The sequence below is a fragment of the Vigna umbellata genome, chromosome 5, assembly GCF_029865625.1.
Source record: "Vigna umbellata cultivar VRB3 chromosome 5, Vumbellata_1.0, whole genome shotgun sequence".
Taxonomy (NCBI): Eukaryota; Viridiplantae; Streptophyta; class Magnoliopsida; order Fabales; family Fabaceae; genus Vigna; species Vigna umbellata.
In genome coordinates, this window is record NC_142169.1 from 70,444,911 (window position 1) to 70,459,535 (window position 14,625).

Here is a 14,625-nt window from a genome sequence, read left to right on the forward strand (position 1 = left end):
TTTACGTTATAATTTAACTTTTTAAATTTTGATAATTATTACAAATTTTAATTCACAATCAGATAAAAAAGATTGTGGAAAAAGATAAATTGAATTTTTATAAGATAGATTCTATTTGATAAAGATTCTTAGAAGTTACCTATATAATATAATAGTATGGTATCTCCATATTTATGAAAGCATTTAGGTAAACACTGTATCTCACATGCAAAGCATTTGATCATAGCAACAAGTATCCTCTCATCATCGTCACTGCTCTAACAGTTGCTGTTGGTATCACATTCAACTCTTTCTCTCTTTCATTTCAATTTTATGCATCATTGATTTCTTTAATTCATGCTATTTCACATCCAAAACTCTTCCTCCATTGCTATTGGCTTTTATATATAAATGTGTTATAATCATTGTTTTGATCACAAAAAAAAAAATTGTGTGCTATAGCATTTGCTTTCTGCATTCCACTTGATTTTGTTGTTATTTCAGTGTTTTCTTTTACCGGTAGAGTGGGTAGATTTTTTTCATGAGTTCTCAATGAAGTATGTCCTGGTAGTTCTAATCCTTGATAGCCGCACCTATTTTTTGGGACTGAAAAAAGAAGAACACAGGGATTTTGTGTAGTTAATCAATAAGAATTCTTTGTCCCCTTTTACAAATTGACTCTCAATTAAAAAGATTCAATTTTATTATATGGGTTTTTGAAATTTAAGATATGGGTAATCAGTGAAACTTGTTTTTGATCCTGTGTGCTATCTCCATTACAATTATAGCATAGTTTATTCAATTATATTAGTCGGTGGAGGCATTTTCACGTTATCATTGAATTGATGCCTCTGGAAGTATGATGTGATTGATATTTATTCTCTGGTGTAACAATTTTCAGGTCCTGTTGAATCATGGCCGAAGATGGTGCTGATACTTTTCCGGAGTTGCTAAGTGTGTACAGAGTGTCTGGTCCCAGAAGCAATAGCATTTCTGATGACAGTGTTTCAAAGTCCTGCTTTTCTCAAAACTCTGTTCCAAATGTTTGGAGAACTCCAAATATTATTCAGAAGCTTAAGCTGGTAGAGAGGGTTAATGGTGTAACGAGAGTGACTGACAGCAGTCGCCAGAAGTACAAAAGCAACTCTCTTCCTACGCAGGAGAAGAGCAATTCTTTGTCTCCGGAGGACAACAGCAACACTCTTGGTACTCTGGCTTCTGAGGGAAGTGAAACTTTGAACGGCAGCAATTTGTCTCCTCAGTCAGTATTGATTCCGACATTAGAGAAAGAGTTAAATTCATCTACTGGAGTTGATGCAACTACATCTGCGGATTGCGAAAATGATAAATGCAAAATGGAAGAATCCCTAGAAATCTGTGGTGAAAACAATGATGAGATTGTTGACAACATATCTGACATTGTCTCGGACAGTGATGACGATTGTTCTTTAGATGACATTGTCTCAGACAGTGATGATGATTGTTCTTTAGATGACATTGACTCGGACACTGGAGAGAGAAGCCATGAACAGTGCAAAAAGAGCAAGTGGCTTAGGAATTTCTTTGATGGATTAAATGCACTGGCCAATGAGGAGATAAGTTCACAAGACAGACAGTGGCATTGTCCAGCATGCCAAGGGATCCCTGGTGGTATTGGTTGGTACAAGGGGCTGCAATCCCTTTTGGATCATTCCAGAACAATACAATCAAAGAGGGTAAGACTGCACCGAATGTTTGCTGAAACCTTGGAAGAAGAGTCTTTCAGGAGAAGGGTTCCATTGACAGTGGTCTGTGAAATCCATGATGGATGGGAGGGTCTTGATAGGTGTCAGAATCCATTTATCGCAGGTGGGAAGTGCCAACTCTATGGTTATTTGGATTCTAAAGAAGATTCGGATGATTTCAATCGTCACTCTGGAGGTGATTTTTCCATCTCATTCAATATGCCAGCCTAATCTGTGGTGAACTTGAACATGATCACATTAATTTTATTTCAGCAATAGTTTTCATTTTTTTAATCCTGTTTAATGTTTCAATTGCATGTTGCTGATAGATCTATGTTTTTTAGGTAAGCCAGATTTGAAGTTTGAAATGAGATCATACCAAGAGATGGCTGAGAGCAAGATAAACCATATTAACGATGATAGTCGGAAGCTTAACTACTACAAAAGCTTGATAGCCGAAGAACAAGTCAAATCACAAGTCTGTGTAGATTCTTCATGTGAATTAAGTGAGAAGTTAAGCCTCAGAATAGAAGAAAACCATGTTGATCGACAGAACAAGGAGGTAATGCTGAAAATATATTCATGATTTTTTTGGAGCTCATTGTGTTTAGTAAGATGAAACATTGATATTTTTCATATAAATAAGATTCAGTATGCAAAATATGATTACAGTGCTCTATATTTTGAAGGTGAACATAAGAATATACGAATTTGTATGTGAAAAATCCTTCAATGGTTGAACATTTTGAAATGATAATGCAAATCTGTATGAGTATGATGTGAAAAATCCTTCAATGACTGATCATTTTAACATAAATATGCAAATGTGAGTGATGTAAAAGTCCTTCCATGACAGTTCATTTTGATACTATTTTGTAGATGGACGCAGAAGAAAAAAGTTTCCAGGACCAAATCCAAGTCATAGCACCAAAAGGAGACCAGTCTGTGAAATTGCAGCACGCAATGCAAGAAAAAGCAGAAAACACTTGTCAAGAATCTGTCAAGAAAGAGGACAAGTAATTGTTCATTATTCCTAATTGTCCATAATTCGAAACATGTTTCAAAATTTGTGTTTTTTTATTATCATTCTTTTCTTATATGCATATCTTAGCTTTCTGTTGCCATTTTGAGTAATACTTAATTAAATAATGAGCTACTGAGATTCAGTTTTTGATTTCTATATATGAAGAAAAATTCTCATCGGTTTATGTCATTTTCTAATCTATGTTCTATGGGTGGAAACTATTATATGTAGTTCCCAGAAGTACAAGGAGATTATGCAGTTGGGGTCGGAGAGAGAGAAAATAATGAGAATTCATGAAGAGAAATGGTTGGCTCTGAAGAAGAAACAGTGGCAGGAGCTGGTTGAACTTGAGAAGGAATTAGAGAATGAACTGACGCAGCTCATGGACAAGTACGCTTCCAACTAGTCATAAGAGAAAGACATATCTAAACTGAATGGCTGCTGAGTAACATTATTACCAAAAACCAAAACAGGAGAGTGGCTAAGACCAGAATCATCTACTGACATACACATATCTCTCAAGAAATTGGCTTTTTTGGTTCTAGTCTTCATTCGAAAAATGAGAGTGACATTTGACAAACCTCACTGACATTAGAATTTTGGTCTCATTTTACTCTTAAATGTAGTTTTTGTTCTTATTGTATTTTTTAAGTTTAGCATTCTTTGCTGGCAAGTTTTCTGTACAATTTTATGTTGAAGTTATTGTGTTCCTGTTGGATATTTTGTACGTAAAGTTTTAAATAAAATTAGTCCCGACACCCCTACTGAACAAATATGAAGTAATTTTATCAATTCTAAATCAAGTTAAAGTGACAACATATTCTGAGAGGAATGAAAGAAAATCCAAATTAAAAACAAGGATCACGATGACATGAATGATGGAATAATGCTTTTGAAGAATGAGCCATGGATGATGTAATAGTTTTTATGAATGATAAAATGATTTTTAAGGTGTATTTTGAAGATATATGCACGGTTAATAGTGAAAGAATAAAAAGAAATATATGATAAATTTGAATAGTCGCATATAAGTTTTGTTAACATAATGGAATTATTATCTTCTTAAGAGTTTTATATACTAAATTTTTTAGTATCTTCTTATGAATTATTATCTGAAATGTAATTTGCATTCTGAATTGACTTTTAAATTTGTATTATTGTATAATCTAAAATATAAATTTGTATAATGAATTGTATATTTTAAAATGTAAATTTGTATTACTAATTATATAATTTTGTATTATAAATAGTACAATTTGAAATAATTACAGTAAGATATATTGAAATTTTAAAAAACATGAGAGTGCAGAAAGAAAATATAGGAGTGCAAGAAAAAATTTCCAAATGAACATTGACCTCAAACACAGGCAGTAGATGCGACGGCCTAGACACAATAGGAAAATAAGGCCCATATTTTACATTTTTAATATCATTGTAATAATTGGCGCATATTTAGCAACAATATTATTTTTTATCTATTTATGTAATATACTCAATGTTATATTATGTTATATAACAATTTTTTTTTCTCTGCAACATGTTTACATCGTGTATATATTTTATTTGTATTTCTTTCTAAAGAAAATAAAAACGATATACAATCAGATAAACAACTATCTCATTATATCCTAAACATAAAATCTTGTGGTATTTAAGGATTGGGTTTTAATAACTAATAAATAATATAATACTTTATATAAGTTACTGTTAGTATGATTTATCCCTCACTCTTCACACAACAATATTAATGTTTTAAAATCTTTCAACATTTAAAAAAGCTGTGGCTTTTTTTTGGGATAATTAAAATTTTTTAATTTAATAGTTTTTAGTATTTGAAATTTGTTATTGATAATTAAAAACGTACCCGTGTTTTATTGAAACTGGGAAGTTTTGATATTTAATTCTAAAAACAGTTATAAATGATTTATTGACACTATGAATAGTTGATTTTATTAATTTTTTGAACATTTTTAAACATTATATTTTTTGGGGTTAAGTAACTAAGTTCGAATTTGTTAATTTTAATAGTTAAAAATTATTATAAATACATTTTTTTTTTAATTTGAAGCAATCTTTTTAAATCTGGCAATAGTTGAAATTATATTTACTGGTTTTAGTTATTTAAAAATTATTACGAGTAAATTTTTGAAATTTTAAACTTTAAAAATGTCGTAAATCCTTTTTTTAACTGATCAGGAATAGTTAGAGATAAATTACTAATTGAAAAATATTTTTATAAGTTTTTTCTTAAAACATTATTCATACATAACATAATTTAATGTGTATTTAAATTTAATAGATGCTGATACATACAAACGGGTGATTTTAATAAAAATAATTAATCTTTAAATCGCATAACCCAAACTATCATTAGATAGAAGTTATCAAAATTAATAATGTTTTTGAGATACTTAATCAGATATAATTTCAATGTTTTAGAACAATCTATTTTCTTTTTCCTTAAGAACATCTTTATAAAGATTGAGAAATTTGTAAAGAACATGTAAACATGGCCATGTATATGAGAAAAAGATGCATAAAAGGAACCTAGAAAGAAGTACCAGTTGGCGGAACAGAGGAAAATGGAGAGAAGGAAGCCCAAAGCAGTGTTCATGGCCTTCGGTACCAAAGGCGATGTCTACCCTCTTGCTGTCAGTTTTCCTTCTTTCTAAATTCTTTTTCTCTATTTGTTTCCACCAAAGTGGTTTTTTTTTTCTTTAATGTTTCTGGGTATACAACATAGGGTTAATGCTTAAAATTACGAGCTGAAGTGTCGAGATATTGGTACTGTTTAGTTTAAGCTCTTTTTCCCTCTCTAACTGTGTGTCTGTCTGTATAATTAATTGTGTTGGATTTCTCAATGAATTTGTTTATGAAGTGAAATTCCTGACTACAGAAACAATTCTCTTTATCAGCTTGTATATGCATTTATGTGGTTTGACACTACTTATGAAAAGTCTGCATTGAATTGTTGTTGATTGCAGGCCATTGCTGCAGCTTTTGCGTGTGACCAGAATCAATATGATGTGATGTTAATAACTCATTCGGCACACGAGGTTTGCATTTTAAACATAAAGTCTAAAAGAGCATTATATTAGTTTTTGAATCACTCTGGGTATCTTTTTATTCTTTCGGCATGATGTTAGCATTGTGGATTTCTACTTCATTTTATTTGCTTTTCTTTCTGTTAATGGTTGACACTTGAGAAAAATGTTTCCTTTCAGAGCTTAAGTATTCACTTGGCTCAGAAGCATGTTCAATTTTGGCCAGTTTCATCGCCTCCGGTTCTTTGTGCTGATCAGACTGACACTGAGGGTTTGAGCAATCAATTTGGTTCTAATTATAAAATATGAATCACTATTGTAAGGGAACAAGATAAATTTCTAACGGTTCTTCTATTTTATCAGGGAAAATAGAGTCGTCTTTTTTCTTGCAGAAAAAGAAAGTTACAAGAGATCATAGGCAAGAATGCTATTCATTAATTGAAAGGATATTTGGAGATGGCCCAAGCTTGGACGGTGATCTTATTATGATAAATTTTTTTGCTTTGGTATTCTAATTCTAAGTTGGAAACTGTATCATAATAAATTCTTTTGAATTTGAACTGGTTTCTGAAATAATTGTGGGAGAGGGAATTAATTGAGTCAAAACGTGTTAATGTCAATTGGTTTATAAAAAATGTTCTTATTGCTCATTACTGCATGGGAAATGTGGAATAATTTGTATAAAACTATTACTGTCCAAGGACACAAAGACATTTAATACCACTGGAATAGAAAGTTGAATCAACTGTCATTTTCTACTAGCGATTTGCTAATTGAGGAGATTTTTGTAATGGTTCAGGAAGGATGGAGCCTTGCAGAAAGCTTTTGTGTCCGTTGCATTGTGGCTGCTCCTTATGTTGTTCCATACAGGTACTTAACAAGTTCATCCCCATCATCAAACATTGTGGAATTTGGATACAGATATGATGTTTTTTTTTGTGAGCAATTACAGTTTTGTAAGGGCATCAATGATCAAGAACTTCTAACATCGAGAACTCAGATTATTGAAGTTTCATAATAACAAAACATGTAAATTTTGAAAATTAGAAAATAATACCCTGACAGTATTGATTGACTGACAAAGTTCTCTTGGATTATTTATTAGATTTGCCCGTGAACTTTTATATTTTTTTAGGTCTTGCTCACTTGAATGGATTTGGGGGAGAGTAATTTAAGGGATTTGTAGATAAATTTTTTTGTTGTTTATTTGAGTGAATTTGGAGATAAATGAGAGTGGATTTGAAAATAAAGTTTATGAGAATTAGTGTAAAATTTTATTGACGTGACAGATTAAAAAAATTTACTTCAAAATCCACTTTCATTTACCTCAAAATTCACTCAAATAAACAACAAAAAAATTTATCTTCAAATCCCCTCAACTACTCTTCCCCAAATCCATTCAAGTGAACAAGACCTTAGAGTTCTAGAATAGGCACAAAAGAACTTTTAAATTTTAGTTAGAGTGCTAGTATAGGCACAGAATATAGAACTGTATTTTGTTGGTTAAGGAAAATGAATCACATTGCTCACATGAAAAACAGTTGCATGTTGCAATTTACTTGCATTGCACTGATTGGCGTATAAGTTGTTCAATAATATCTTTATTTTTTCAAGTAAGAAGTACAAAACTTTTTTCATGAAAAAAAACTCTCAAGATAAGTGAATATAAAATGTTATATCTAGTTGATGATTGCCTATATAGTTTAGGAAGCTGCAACTGATATTGATCATTCAATCATTGATTTGTTGTGCAGTGCACCTTCAACATTTGAAAGACAGTTCCAATTAGAACTTCCTCTTTTGCATCGATACCTCATTGATGCTCCTTCCTGGTAAGGTATTTCTTAACTTTTTATATTCTAATTTTTTTTCAGTTTGGAAAGATGCTATTTCAAATGATTTTGTTTATTTTACTACTTACTACTAACCACAGCACGGAGTTGTAAAGAAAGATGCAAAAGCTATGTCTCTGCTGCTGCAGTTATATTAGGGTCAGGAACTTTTTAAACTTTAGGGTTTAGGGAAGGAAAAGGGAAGACAAAGAATTATGGATAACACTGATGATTAGAATGCTACACAAATACAATACTCTAATTCCTCTATCTATACTACTAATTAGGTCAAGACTGGTACAAACCCAAGCCCACTACTAACAACTGTAATATCTTATACGAGAACTAGAACTTATACATTGATCTTGTCATTTTTAAATCATCTTGATTTCCTGTAGGTCTGTTGGAAGGACGTGATTCATTGGATGTGGCCTCTTTTCACAGAAAATTGGGGATCATGGAGAAATGATGTCTTGCATCTTAGTCCATGTCCTTTTACTGTTAGTGTTTTCTATTCTTTTTTCTGCCTTAAAAAAATAATTTCTATGCCTACTAGTTTGTGTTTCAAAAAATCTATGTGCTACTTTAGTTAGGTTGTTATAGGCATGTGCCCTTGCTGAGAAGTATGGGACACCCTCATTTCTTTAGATTCAGTCAGGCACCCGTTATTTTTATTATTTCAGGATCCTGTAACAGGCATACCTACTTGGCATGATAGACTGCAATCTCCTCTTGTGATGTAAGTAATAGACTCAAATTGCAACCGTTGCTTTCAATATGTATATTTTTTTGGTGTAACTCTCTTATAGAACTCACTCGATTGAACTTCATATTGTTGTTCTTTTGGCATTGCTGCTTGAATATTCACTATGTTGTCTGTGTCCTATGCTGGATACAAGTTGCATGGAACTTTGAAATGACGCATTTTAAGTCCCTACCAGTTATTGAGACTTTTAGGTTTTTCTTTTTTTTTTTGTATAAAAAGTACTTGTATTTCTCCTTATGTGACTTGTAACAGCTGACTAAATCCCACAAAAGGGCCAGTGATTGTAAATTTACACAATCTTTTTAATTCTTATTCAATGTTACTTCTGATTTTGATCTCTGATTTTGTGTATTGTTCAACAGGTATGGTTTTAGTAAAGAAGTGGTTGAATGTCCTGGTATGTTTGTTCTTCTCTTTAATATAATTTTCTCATATCTATCTCCGTGATGTTGCTTGTTTAGAGTTTGAGTTGCTTGTTTAAAGTTTGAGTTGCTTGTTTAAAGTTTGAGTTGCTTGTTTAGAGTTTGAGTTGCTTGCTTTTTCTTTTAATCCATTTGTTTTTTTCTCTCCATTTGGAGGTTATATACTCCTGATATTAAACCATAAAATTGGGATAATGTCATACAATAGTTGTGGTAAAGCACTAAAGGATGAAGGGCAGTGCTCCAATTAAAAGCTTCTCAAACTATGTTGTGGCATTCGAATGTGCTTTCTGGAATCTCTTATGTTGGAATGAAAATATAGAAGTCATCAAGACATTGGACTTGTACTGTATCTGTCTTGTAAATTTTTGTTCCAACAAAGCACTTGGTAAAACATCAAGTAGATATTTGTTCAGAAATCAAAGCCCGTGCGAGAACTGTGACTTTTTAGTTGGAAAAGAATGTGATTAATTGGTTATGATAATTTTGTTTCCTTTTGGTTCTTTTGTAATAAAACTTTATGAAATCATGGTTAATGGGGTATATCTAAGTCTCTTTCACTATTCTTGAAGTATGAATGATGCTTTTGGCGAAATTTAATTTTCCTAGGAGTATGATTTCTCTATAAACTTGTCTTTAGATTGTTGGTTTAATCACCTGATTAAATTTAGTGCATTGACAGCATATTGGCCTTCAAAAGTTCTGGTTTGTGGGTTCTGGTTCCTCCCTATTGAATGGCAGTTCACGTGTAAGAAATGCAGAGATATTTCCGTACATGATTCATCAGCGCATCAATATGCTAAAGATGACTTGTGTGCCAGTCATTTAGAATTGCAAAACTTTATAAAGACTGCACCAATTTTTATTGGACTCAGTTCTATTGGAAGGTACCATTTTCCACATTCCAATTCATGTTAAACCCATGCCTCCTCTCACATTGGATTGGTGTTCAACGTGAAGGAGTGGTGATTCAAATTCAGCTTTAGTCTTTATTTGTATATTTTTTACTGATTTTTTTGTGTTTACTTGCAGTATGGGTTTCTTAAAAGACCCATATGCATTTATATGCATTCTTCAGACTGTCCTGAGCACCACAAATTACAGATTTATTCTATTTACAGCTGGATATGAACCCTTAGAATCAATTGTTCGTAGCATTTCTAACGAAGCATCATTTGAGCTGAAAAATTGCAGCGACGATTGTGTTCCTCTTTGTAATGGGCGACTCTTGTGTTTTTTTGGGTGAGTTTTCCATGGTTATTTTACTACAGAAAACATTTGGAGGGGCTCCCTTTTTAATGGAATAACTTGGATTTAGCATTCAATATTTTAGATTTAATTAAATTCGGCTTTCTGATTTAGTTTAGTGTCACTTAAAGTTGAGATTATGTTTTCTTACCTTCTTATCTCCTCTGATATTAACAAAAGTTAATGTTCCCTTTCCAATTTTTTTTAAATGAAAGAAAAATTCTAGAAGAGTGACATGTTTTTCATATAATGTGAATAGTTCTGTACCATACGGTTGGCTATTCCCAAAGTGTGCTGCTGTAATTCACCACGGAGGCAGGTAGAATAATCTGTATTCTGATCCCCACCTGTTTTGGTTTTATCACTAAATTGAAGCATTCAATAGGCATGCTGACTAATATATATTGTTTTGCATGGAATGTCTATCTGCAATTAGTGGAACTACTGCTGCTGCATTACGGGCAGGCACACCACAGGTTGGCACTTCATTCCTTGCTACATCAAAGCATAATAAGATTTATGACAACATTATAAAAACCATAAAAGCCATTGTTAAAACCATGCTAGATCAAACCCAACTCAGCAAAACTCTCTTGAAGCTGATGCATATAATGGTAGTTTATTATCAGATATGAAATTGATATGGTGGAACAAACTTGCAGGTAGTATGCCCTTTCATGCTAGATCAGTTTTATTGGGCGGAGAGAATGCATTGGCTTGGCGTTTCGCCTGAACCACTCAGCAGAAATCATTTGCTTCCTAATAAAAATGATGACACAAGTATCCATGAAGCTGCACGTCTACTATCAATGGCAATCCATGATGCATTATCACCAACAGTCAAAGCACGGGCTGCAGAAGTCGCTCAAAGAATATTGCTTGAGGTAACAACTAATCTTGAAGTAGGCGATTATATATATATATATATATATATATATTTTTTTTTTCTGTCTGGTACAAACTATTTAGAACTAGGTTTTCATACGAGTAAATGAGATGTATTGCCATGTATTATATGAATTTTGACCTGTTTAGTAATCACAAGTCTTTCCTGGTTTGATTTGTACTTCGTTGTGTTAGATTATGAAAATTTCTTAGTTTACTGGTTAGAACCTCTTGAGATTTTTAATTTTTTTTTTAGATTTGATCTGAAAACCTTAAGCTTAGTGGTTCCAAAACTATACATTTTGTTATGCATTTATACATCACATGATCCTTCTACTTCCAGGACGGCGTAGCAGAGGCAATTAAGCACATGAAGGAAGAGCTGGGTTTGAATTGAGATATTGAGTGCGACTGAAATGTTCCAAGATTCACCCTCTTCATGAGTAATTCCAATTCATGGTATTTTGTCACCAATTCATCTTAGGATTTGTCAGAGCATTGGATATGCTGAACTTTATGATGAGAAGCCTACTTATTGGTAGATAATAGTTTATTAAATGCACAACTAAGTTATTTATCTGAATGCATCATTTTTCTTCCCTGATAGTTAGTCTAAAGATAAGAGGGCAATGGAAAAGATAAATGGTTCACCTTTCATGATAAGTAGAATATTTAAAGATAAATATATCTTTTATGTATATGGTATATGGTATAAAGTAGAAAGATAAATACATTTTATATATCAGAGAAATAATAAATTTGTTTAATTACTGAATGAGAAGGGTTAGCAGAAATGTTTTGCAAGTGGATTTCAAATGGATTAGGTTTATACTTTAAGTGCTTTTGGTGTTCTCTAATGAAACTCCATTTCAATAACCCACGCAATAAAATTCCACAGGCTATTGGATATAATTTCAGTTTTTGTCCAAGAACACTAAGTTAGAAAAAGATTTTATTTAAGTTTTATCTTAAATTATTGTTTTTGTTCTATGCATACGTAGTTTGTAAATACATTTAGGCATTTTTTCTACTAATTTAATTATTTCAACCTGTACCCCATAAATATTTATATTAATGTATAATCTGTAATATAATTTTTACTATTTTGAATTACACATAATATAAAATAAAAAAATACATTTTAAATTATTTATAATATGATTTTGTGAAATTATGTGTTTATAATTTGTCTTTTTTAAGTATTTTTGAGTTACCAATGTTTTAAGGGTTAATGTAATTTTTTTAAATATTTATGCAATTTTTCTTTACTAATTTTATTCTCAACTCCTAATCTTTATAATAAATCAAAGTGAGAAAAATTAACAATTTAAATGAATTGAAAACTATACGAAATTTAAAAAACAACTTCAATTTTTTTAAATATATATATATATATATATATATATATATATATATATATATATATATATATATATATATATATATATATATATTCTCATTACAAAAACTTATAATTTCTTTATTTTTTTCTTTTGTTTTAATACAATTCAAAATAAATAAAAAATAAAACACCAGTTTAGAATTCTGTTCGAATTCGAACTAGTATCTTGACCACCATTATACAAAATAAAGGTTAAAATTTGGTTACTAAAAAATCGAATTTTGAACTAAAATAAAAAATATGCTATCTCTGTAAATATGATGTTTGTAGTTCTAGAATGATAATGAATATATGTTAAGGAGGAAAAAAAATCTTTTTATTAAATTACAATTATTATACTAGTTGATAATGATAAAAAAGTATGTTTTTAAAATATAACAAACTATTATTAATTACTTTATTATTTTAATATATGGTGTATTTAGTTAATATAATAAAATTTAGGAGTAACTGAATTAGTTGCTTTTTTGACTTAATCCAGCATTAATAGGTTAAATATAGAGTGGGCCGGATTGGTTTGTTATTTTTTTAATTTTATAATTTGAGGAGAGGTTTTAAAATTGAAATCTTTTGACGAATATAAACGAACACATAGCCAAAGTCTAACAATGGTTATTAATATTATTATCTTGCTTGATTAATTTTGAAGAGTGTTATAGTTTTTTCCACTGTTTTCTTTTGCCTATCGGCAATGGTAACCAGGGACTTTTGACAACATAGGGGATATGGGATAATCTGTAGCAATGAGTTTCAAACAAACCACATTAGCACATCCAGATTAGGCATGACTTATGATTACTAATGCTTTTCTGTTTCTCAATCTTAGCTTCTTCTTCTTCAGGGACCAATCCAGCCTCAGGTTGGATTAAGGATCCAACAACTCTTGCATGCTGTTTTTAGAGAGATAATAACTATCTTTATTTGGTTGACAAAGATAAATCTACCTCTAGGCTTGCAATGCTTAGTCCTTGCCAACGTAGATGACCTTGTTTGGTTGTTCCTACAAAGTTCTCTTAGAGAGTTATGGGCTTCCACCCTCAAAGTAGATGAGTACAAACAATTAAATAAAGAACTAGCAAATATTACATTATACCTCATTCTTATTGCACGGTTGATTGTTAGTTTAAAAAGAAAGAATTATACTGTATAATCTAAAGAACAAGGAAAATAATATTTTGACATATATTAATTTTTTTCGTTGATTTGATATTATTTCTCTTTTATTTTTTTTCTTTTTTTTATAAAAATATAAAATTTTATTTTTTATAACTATTTTATTTTTATACTATATATCTATTTATTAAATGAATGTAAAAGTATGTTATTATTCAAAAAATAAAGTTTATGAAATCTAATATTTCTACGAATGAGACACGAACTCCACCATTCAAATATATTTTTTGTAAACAAGATCCATAAAATTTATCCCTTGTTCATCCAGTTTGACCCAGAAGAGAGGTAAGGAGAGCATAAAAGAATTGCCTTCACAGTTGCAAATGTCATACTATTCCACGAAAACAAATATATATCAAGTACACAATTCAATTAGTTTTATAAATAAAGTAAGAGAGATGATACTTTAACATACATAAAATTTTTACATTTATTTAATATTATTATTTTTTATTTTTTTATTTTCTTCTATTTAAAAAAAATAATATTTTCACACATATACTATTTATATTGATTTGATTTTTTTATTTTTTACTTTTTTTAATTATAAAAATTTATTCTTTTATAATTAATTTATCTTTGTTATATTAAATAAATATAAATATGTATCATCTTACTATTATTTTTTAAAAAACTATAAAACTTTACTCTTTTATAATCATTTTACTTTTATATATATATATATATATATATATATATATATATATATATATATATATATATATATATATATATCAAATAAATGTAAAGATCCCACCATTAGTTATGAAGTAATACTAATCATTTGGAGTTCGGTGAAGAAAGTTATGAGCAAAACAACCCACAAAGGTCAAAGCAGAAATGTATAAATGTTAACTTTAAGGAATTAATTGCAGCTACTCAAATGTCCAAAAAACACAAATTAGTAGTCATTAAAAAAGTTTTAAGTCTATTTTCTAATAAAAAAAAAGAATCACATCATTTAGAGATGTGTGGAAAAAGTTATGATTAAAATAGTCAGTCAAAGTTGACAACATATTATCTCACTCAAATTAGCTTTGGAGAGTGACGCTCTCACAGTTGAGTTCAAGACTTAGTTATAACATGATCATCACACCAACATTGGGTCTTTCTTCCACCATCGGTT

At 30.4% G+C, this 14,625-nt stretch overlaps 2 protein-coding genes across 2 annotated transcripts; both read left to right on the forward strand.

Annotated features, from left to right (window-relative positions):
* Nucleotides 1–226: 226 nt before the first annotated feature.
* On the forward strand, nt 227–3,491 carry LOC124839893 (protein SUPPRESSOR OF GENE SILENCING 3-like). Its single transcript, XM_088091946.1, has 4 exons — nt 227–1,899; nt 2,048–2,265; nt 2,583–2,719; nt 2,959–3,491. The coding sequence occupies exons 1-4, from the start codon at nt 894–896 to the stop codon at nt 3,131–3,133; spliced, it is 1,536 nt and encodes a 511-aa protein (XP_087948072.1). The 5' UTR covers nt 227–893; the 3' UTR covers nt 3,134–3,491.
* A 1,727-nt stretch (nt 3,492–5,218) lies between these two features.
* LOC124839891 (UDP-Glycosyltransferase superfamily protein) lies at nt 5,219–11,530 on the forward strand. Its single transcript, XM_047315826.2, is given in 16 exon segments — nt 5,219–5,378; nt 5,712–5,783; nt 5,952–6,042; nt 6,135–6,277; nt 6,571–6,641; nt 7,526–7,601; nt 7,603–7,608; nt 8,002–8,103; nt 8,287–8,342; nt 8,732–8,766; nt 9,474–9,678; nt 9,824–10,033; nt 10,299–10,358; nt 10,476–10,515; nt 10,702–10,923; nt 11,268–11,530. Coding segments are annotated over 16 exon segments (1,512 nt in total). The 5' UTR covers nt 5,219–5,309; the 3' UTR covers nt 11,322–11,530.
* Nucleotides 11,531–14,625: the final 3,095 nt, after the last annotated feature.

What these genes read in the sequence shown, in the direction of transcription:
- LOC124839893 (XM_088091946.1), top strand. Translation starts at nt 894, where the DNA reads ATGGCCGAAGATGGTGCTGATACTTTTCCGGAGTTGCTAAGTGTGTAC. An exon ending in TTTCAATCGTCACTCTGGAG is followed by an intron (nt 1,900 to 2,047) that starts GTGATTTTTCCA and finishes TATGTTTTTTAG; the next exon opens with GTAAGCCAGATTTGAAGTTT. An exon ending in TTGATCGACAGAACAAGGAG is followed by an intron (nt 2,266 to 2,582) that starts GTAATGCTGAAA and finishes ACTATTTTGTAG; the next exon opens with ATGGACGCAGAAGAAAAAAG.